The 7,330-nt window shown below is 60.3% G+C and overlaps 1 protein-coding gene across 1 annotated transcript in view; it reads right to left on the reverse strand.

The window, feature by feature from the left end:
• Nucleotides 1–266, reverse strand: part of WNT3 (wingless-type MMTV integration site family, member 3) — a 48,071-nt gene extending 47,805 nt beyond the window's left edge. Inside the window, exon 1 of the mRNA XM_008581427.1 lies at nt 74–266. Coding sequence (XP_008579649.1) covers nt 74–153 — 80 coding nt within the window. The 5' untranslated portion in view covers nt 154–266. The remainder of the gene's footprint in view (nt 1–73) is intronic.
• Between the last annotated feature and the right edge of the window lie 7,064 nt (nt 267–7,330).

A 7,330-nucleotide genomic window follows, 5' to 3' on the forward strand; every position in this document is an offset into this window, starting at 1 on the left:
CCCCCCTCCCCCCCCCACCTCCCCGGACGCGGCAGAGAAATCGGGCCGCGGACAGACAAGAGGCGAGTCTTACCACCAAATTGGGTAGCCGGCGAGGACCCTGGTGCCACCGAGCAGGAGGCCGAAGAGCAGCCCGAGCAGGTGGGTCTCCATTAGAAGCGGCGCCGAGGACGAAGTTTGCCCGCGACCATGAAGAGGGGGAGCGACGCCCCCAATAGTTGGAACCAAGTCCACTTGAGGTTGGAAATGACTTTCGGGCTGGTCCGAGGCGCACCTCCACCCGCGGCCACCCCCCTCCCGAGCGCAGCGCGGAGCAGCCGGGCTGAGGATGTCAGCGAGCAGCCAATCAGCGCCGCGGCCTAAGGTAAGACAGGAGTCTGTAGTTCGGCCTGTCAATCACGCGCCCCTCCCGCCCGGCCCCCGACTCGGGCTCCTGCAAGGGCATCGCCCAGCCAACTTGGGCAAAGCCCGCGCCCCGGACACAGAGGGGACTGGGGGTGGGGGACACGGCACGCTGGACCCTCGGCTGGTCCCGGATCGCCGAGACCCCCTGCCAGCCAGGTGGAGGGAGCTGGGGCTTTGGCCTGGGCGTTCACGTGGTGACCGGGTGGCTTGGGCATTCATGGGTGGCTCCTTTTCTGTCGGGGAACAGTGACCCCTTGGGACTTGGGCCCATGAGGAATCGGGAGTAGAAAGTATAGGGAGGTTTCCAGAAACCACGCTCAGGCAGGTCAAGATCAGGGGGTTGGGGAATGCGACTGCTCCCCATCCTGCAGCCTCCCGAGTGTGTGGCTCGGCCGGGCACCCCCCACCCCCCCGACCCAGCCGCAGGAGGTCGCTTCCCGGGTGTCCGAGAGGCGCACGGAAGAGTCCTCGGAGGCTCGAAGGTCCGGCTGCCGGCGGCGCCGGGGGACAGAGCCGAGTGTCATTTGAGTCTTTGTCAGGGATCAGATCGGTATCGGGACCTCCTGCTGCCTTTGCATTTCCTGCAACTGACACCAGCGGCCAGTTGCATTTCCTGCTCACGGAGTCGGGTCACTTTCTCCTCCTCCAGGGCTTGGTTCAGGCCTGACCTCGGGCCCGGGCCCGGATCAGAAGCAAGATCTGCAGCCCCGTTTGGATCTTGGGGTTAAACCATTTGGGGCCGGTGACACATAGTAGCCCTGCCCGGGAGCAGCTGGGGTCCTCGGAGGACCTCGCTGCCCTCCAGGACCCCCCTCACCTCCCAGTTCTCCTGCCTGAGGCCCTGCAGCCTCCTGCTATCAGGGAGCTCCAAACTGGGGTTTGGTGATAAAGCCCCTTGCCCGATGGGGTCACCAAATCCATCCAAATACCCCACCCCTCCCCACAGGAAGAAAGTCCTTCCAAGCCCCCCGCGAGACTTTTCTCTCCTCTCCCTCTCCAGAGCCGAGGAATTCAGTTTCAGCCCTGAGTGGTGCTGAGACTGTGGCCAGATTTGGGGGAACCCACCCCCCCCCACCCCCCGTCACCTGGTCTTTCTCCCAACCCCCTCCCGGCCACCCGAGGTCCCTGGGGCTCTGGAGCAGCCCTGGCCTGCGGTGGAGGAAGCAGAGCTGATGAGAGGGGCGAGGACCACCATTCAGGGAACTGTGGCAGGAAGGGGCAGAGAATGAGCAGACCCCGAGTTCTGCCCAGGCCTGGAACGGCAGGCTGTCCACGGGGTGGGGGCCGTGGCTGGAGGAAGTCCCAAGTCAGGGGGCCAGACATTCCTGGCCTTTGATCTGGGCGGCCCGTGCCCACAGCTCGAAGCCGCTGCGCCTGCCGGTCGGTGAGCCCTCTTCTCACGCGGCTGCTGCCGGCACCGGGAGCGCGGGGAACTGGCCCCCGGGGCACCAAGGGTCCGGAGAGCCGCCTGGGCTTGTCACGGCTTCTGCCGCGTTCCTAGCCTGGTGCTCGACTGGAGGGGGGTGGGGGGGTGGAGATGAAAGAGAAGAGGAAAGGGGAGGAAAGGGAGAGACAGAGTGGAGGAGAGACTCAGAGACAAAGAGAGACACTGAGACAGAAACAGAGACCAGGGGGAGGGGAGATGACGGAGCAAGAAGGGGAAGAAGGGGGAAGGGGAGAGGAGGAGAGGGCCAAGGAGCAGCAAGGCAAAGAAAAATCTCGAACCTGCTGAGGAGCAGTGGACCCCGCAGAGGCTGCAGAGATGGAGATCCCTAGAGATGACCCCCATGGGCAGCTGATGCTGGGGTGCCCTGTTTCTGATTCACCTGGAGAGGAGGTTGCAATGGGCTTGCCATTGTCTGTGAATGAAGGAGCCCCAGAACCGAGGCTGTAGGAGTGGAGAGCCCTCCGCACACAGACATCGTGGGTGGAGGCCTCCCGGCTCTTACACACCCTGCCTCCCAGGTAGTTTTCTGATCACAGTGGCCTGTTGGATCTCAAATCCTGTACAACAGCGTGGGGAGTCCCAGAGACCGGTCATTGTCTGTCTGAGAGCTGGGGAGGGCTACCCTCCCTGGCCACCAAGACACCACTGTGGATGCAGTGTGGTGGGAAGACGAGGGTCAGATCCAGTGGCCTCCTGGGGTCATTTCTGGGCCTCAAATTTCCACAGGTGCCAGCCCTAGGAGACAGGGGCAAAGTACCCCATGGCTGCGGTGCTGAGATATGCCCAGCCAGTAGTCCTGGGTGGTGTAGGCAAGACAGCATCATTCCCTAAAGGACCCCGTGTATGTGGATGCCTCCTCCAGGCAGCCTGGAGCACCAGGAGACCAGGATGTGGGCATGAACCGAGAAACAAGCGGGTGGGAGGGTGGGATCCAGGAGCTTACTGGCCCCATGCACCTGAGGAAGTAAAAGAGGTGAGCACTGGGACCTGCCAGGGGCTCTGCACGGCGCCCTGGAGAATGGAGGCGTGTGTGGGGATTTCCCCCCACTTGAAAGCTCCCCAGAGGAGGGGATTCCTGAGCTCTTTCCCTCCCACGCCAGGTGTCCTTCCTTCAACACAGGCTTAATTTCTTTCCTCCTACCCGCCCTGAGCTCCCGGTTGAGCAGCGGTCCCTGCCCAGGCAGGGAGGGCTCCCCCATGCCTTGTGTCACAAGCAGAAACATCCTGTCTCTCATAGGCACCCCGAACCCCAAGACGGGTTTACTTGGTGGGGAAAGCGTTAAATTCACTCCAAGGCCAGCTAGGGTGGGCGGGGTGGAGGCGACCGTGCGGTGGACTGCGGGCCTCCGCCCTGAACCCTGAACGGGAGGGTGGTCTCTTGAATGTCAAGGCAAAGAAAGCAGCAAGGGCCAGGGCCCTGGGGGCAAAGGGGTGACACGTGGGAAGCACTTTGTGTTGTGTGTGTGAATGTCGGGGACATTAGACTTGGGAGGGGGACCCTATCCCCATCCCAGCCCCACCCCTCTAGCTGCCCTGAAGATCCTTTTGATGTGCGCTTCCCTGCAGCACACAGTCGGCCGCTCCACGGACACCCTGCCGAGGCACCGAGTGCACAAAGGATACCGCGGCCAAGCTCCCGCCCGTCCTCGTGGGGCTACTCGTCTGTCGCAGGGAGGGAGGAGGAAATCTCCGATCCAGGCACCGTGCAATTCATTTTTTCCCGAAGCGTGCCCAGGGGCTGCCTGTCCGGGAGCCTGGAGCCGGACCAGCCTAGGAAGGATGCAGGGAGAGGGGAAAGCCGCTGCAGGCGGGGGAGGCAGCAAGTGCGAAGGTCCAGGGGCCTAAAACCACGGGACTCACGCAGGGACAGGACGAAGGGGGACCGTACGGGTTCCAAGGCCTTTGACCTGGAGCGGGGTGTGGGGGTGGCTTTTAACTTTCTCTAAGAGCTATAGGAACCTCAGGACGGTTGAAGCAAGCTCCCTAGTGGCCACTGGAGAGCTGGAAACTAAGAGCAGCCTGGAGCAAGGAGGCCGTAGCGTGGGTGGTGGGCACGGGAATCGGACAGGATTTCTTTAAGTGGCCCAGCTCCATTCGCTGGCATGGAGGCAGCCTCCTGGAATTGCAGGAAGCCCCTGATCTGCACCGAGTAAGAACACAGCGGGTGAGCAACCAAAGCCCATCGAACGCATGAAGGAGCAAGGCGTAGGCGCAGGTATCTGCTGCAGAGCCGGGCCGCCCGCCTCTCCCGTGCCCGGCCCCGGCGCGCCCCCTGGCGGCGGTGCTGATAGTACCGCGGGAAGTCAGTGGCCCGGGAAAGGGGCTCCGCCCGGCTCTGGCCGGCCTGGAGCCGGCGCCTTTGTGGGTGAGCTGCCCGGATCTTTGAGGATCCTGGTTAAGTAGGCGTCCTCGTGAGTGAATGCCTTTAATCTACTTCGCAATCCCAGAGCTTAGCTGGGGATCAAGTGTGTGTGGCTTCGGGCTCCCCTGTCTTCCCCAGCAAGGTGGCTCCCTTGGGAGGGCGGGCGGCCCCAGAGACAGGACGCGGGCGGGCCGAGGTGACGCCAGGTCCTGGGCTCGCACCTCCGGGCACCGCCAGGCGGGAACTCTGCGGACACCTCCACGGGAGCTTGACTGCTCAGCCTTCCGCGAAATGTGGGAGGCTGTGAACAGCAGGGCCACCCGGACCCCAAGATCACAGGGGCCGCCTGCGGGCACGTGAGGGCTCTTCCCTGTCACAGTAATTCCTTCTGTCTTGGCTCCAGTTCCCCAGGGCAGGTTGGAAAGCCATGTGGGGTGAAAGTCCTTTAGAAAGGTGGGAGCGACAGGAAGAACGGGGACACCGCCGGCCGGCCGCCTGTCATTCTGAGCCCCCGCATGAGTCCCGAGGTGCAGACGCTGCTTTCCGCCCCAGAGATCGGTGCCACCAGGCTGCCAGGCCGCCCATGCGCATCGGAAGTGCTGGGTTCCTTTCTTCTCTTCGGGGCTGAGGAATAAGCTTCTCTCGGGTCTCTCCTGCCCGTCGGTGGCAGCTAAGCGGCTCCTCCTCAGGCGCCTGGCAGCCTTCTGCAGAAGGATTTATCCAAGCAAATGTTGTCTGACATCCCCGCCCCAGACCCACTTCAAAATCTCTCCTGAGGGAGACCCCCGGACCGATAGCAGCTCCCCACCCGGCCCTCTGGTCCTCTCCTTCAGCTTTATTTTTAGGCATAGCAGGTAACAGTGCTATGATATTACACATATTGCATAGCAAAGATATCTGCTTAGTTGCTCACTGGTATTTCCCATTTCCTACTCTACCATCTGAGCTCCTGGAGACTGCTGAACCCCCAGCAGCCACGGCGGGACCCTGCTCATGGTGGCCTCCCACAAAGGGCTGAGGTCTCGTGGGAGGACCCCTCTCCCATGTCCGGGTACCTTACAGCCCTTCTGAGTCCTTCCTGCCCCCATCTTGAGTAGATCTTGGCACCTAGAGCTCCAGCCCACCCCAGCAACCCTGCTCTGTTTTGTGGTTCCCGTTTTCCCCTCAGATGCCACCTGTACTGCCTCAGGAGGGATGAGGTCAGGGGTTGGCAGCCTGTCAGGAGGTCGCTGCCACAGGGGGGCATCTGGGGCTTGGGGGCTACACCGCCTCTCTCTCCTTCCCTTCCTTCCTCTGCCCTTCTCCTGCCTTTGCCTCGGAGCCCTGAGCCCCACCCCCAGATATGGCTGGCCTGCCTGAGGCCTTTGAGGCTCTAGGCCAAGGCCAGTTCCTAGCTGGGGCACGATCCCGTCTGAGGAAGTAGAGCCAGACCTGTGTGGCTCTCTGTGGGTGGCTACTCTTGGTCAGGACTAGAGCTCCTGGGTTTTCCTTTCACTCCCCTGTGTGTGGGACATGAGCAGGCAGAGGAAAGGAGAGGAGCCCCAGTTGCAACCTAAGAGGGGCTCAGAGTCATCGTTGGTTTCCTCTGTCTCCAACCTCAGCCAAGCTGAGCCTCCACACCTTCACCTGGGCTCTGAGGGCAGGGACGTGTCCCTGTTTTCCTTCTCACCCATAAACACCAACTGCATGCCTGCTGTGGGCAAAGCTCTGGGAGGAGCGGGTTCACCCTTAAGGAGCCCGCCTTCCTCCTTAATAACCCACCCCCCACTGTGGCACACAGTAGGTGCTTTATGCACATCTACATTGGGCTACTCTGTGTGCGAAGCCCTTGCCAGGTGGGCACTGGTAAGCAAAAACAGCCCAGGTTTTGGCCTGCAAGGAGCTTGCTATCTGCTGGGGACAGTCATTCAGCAGATGATCAGATAAGAATTTCCTTAAAACCAAGATAAGAGCTGTGGAAGTCTTTTCCATCACAGGTGTCTTAGGGGTGAGACTTTAGTGGGGATACATTAGGGGGATGTGGTAGCCTTATATAATCCTTAGAGATGGTACAGAAATTTCTAGGCAAGCCCTGGTTTGTACCTCCAGAGCTCTACCAGCTAATCATCTTCCCTGTAGACCACCAGTATGGCCAGCAGCAGCCACTGCTAGAACCTCAGGGTGGGCCACTTATTGGCCACATGGATGAGGGCCCAGTGGGCTGGCAAGAGGATCAGAGCTTCCTCACCAGCAGGGGCCCAGGAGCAGGTGTCTGTGGCTGGCACAGGTGTGAGGAAGCCCTTAGGCAAACCGGAGCACCTGCCTAGCATTGCCCCCTCCCAGCAGGGCCCACCTCCTTTGCCTTGACTTCCAGGGAAGGCCTAAATGGGGTTTCACATATCTGGCTGGGGAGACCCTCTGTTTGAGTGGTCTCCAATAAATCCCAGCTCTGCCTTTTACTGTGTGACACTGGGCAATTACCTAACCTTTCTGAGCCTGTTTCCTTACCTGCAAAAATGAGTATAATAACACCTGCCTCAGAAGGCTGTTGCCTGTTCAGTGGAGTGAAATGGCACCTGGGACACATTAAGTGATGGGTAAGCATCCATTCCATTCCTTTAGGTCAGTCACCTGCTCTTTCTTGAGCCTCTTGAGGGCAAGGGCTTCTATTTAGGTTGTAGTATAGCTCACACTGCTGGTGAGCCCTTCCTCCAGGCTGGCAGAGGCCCCCAGTTTGTTCTGATATCTACATCTCACTCACTTGGCTCAGAGGTAAATCCTGACTGATCTAAGCCAATCATGGGGACCCATTCCCCTTGCCAGGGGTTGACCTAAACTGGGTCACATGAGACGTAAAGGGAGGTCTGCTGGAGGGTGCAGGAAGATTTCTGGGAAGAGTTTTTTTGGGCTCTTAAAATGAGACACGGTAGTAGATATCCCTTTTTCCTGCTTTTGGATATTGTTGTATCTGGATGGGAAGCCTGGAGCTGCAGCAGCCGTCCTGTGACCGTGAGGAAAGCTGCCTGAGGATGAAGCCGACCAGAAGAGAAAGAGCAAAGAGAGGGAAAGAAACTGGGTCTTTGACACCATTGATGAGACATTAACGGCCCTCAGAGGAGTCCTGCCTTGGAACTTCT

Source organism: Galeopterus variegatus, unplaced genomic scaffold (genome assembly GCF_000696425.1).
Source record: "Galeopterus variegatus unplaced genomic scaffold, G_variegatus-3.0.2 Scaffold2354, whole genome shotgun sequence".
In the NCBI taxonomy this organism is placed as follows: Eukaryota; Metazoa; Chordata; class Mammalia; order Dermoptera; family Cynocephalidae; genus Galeopterus; species Galeopterus variegatus.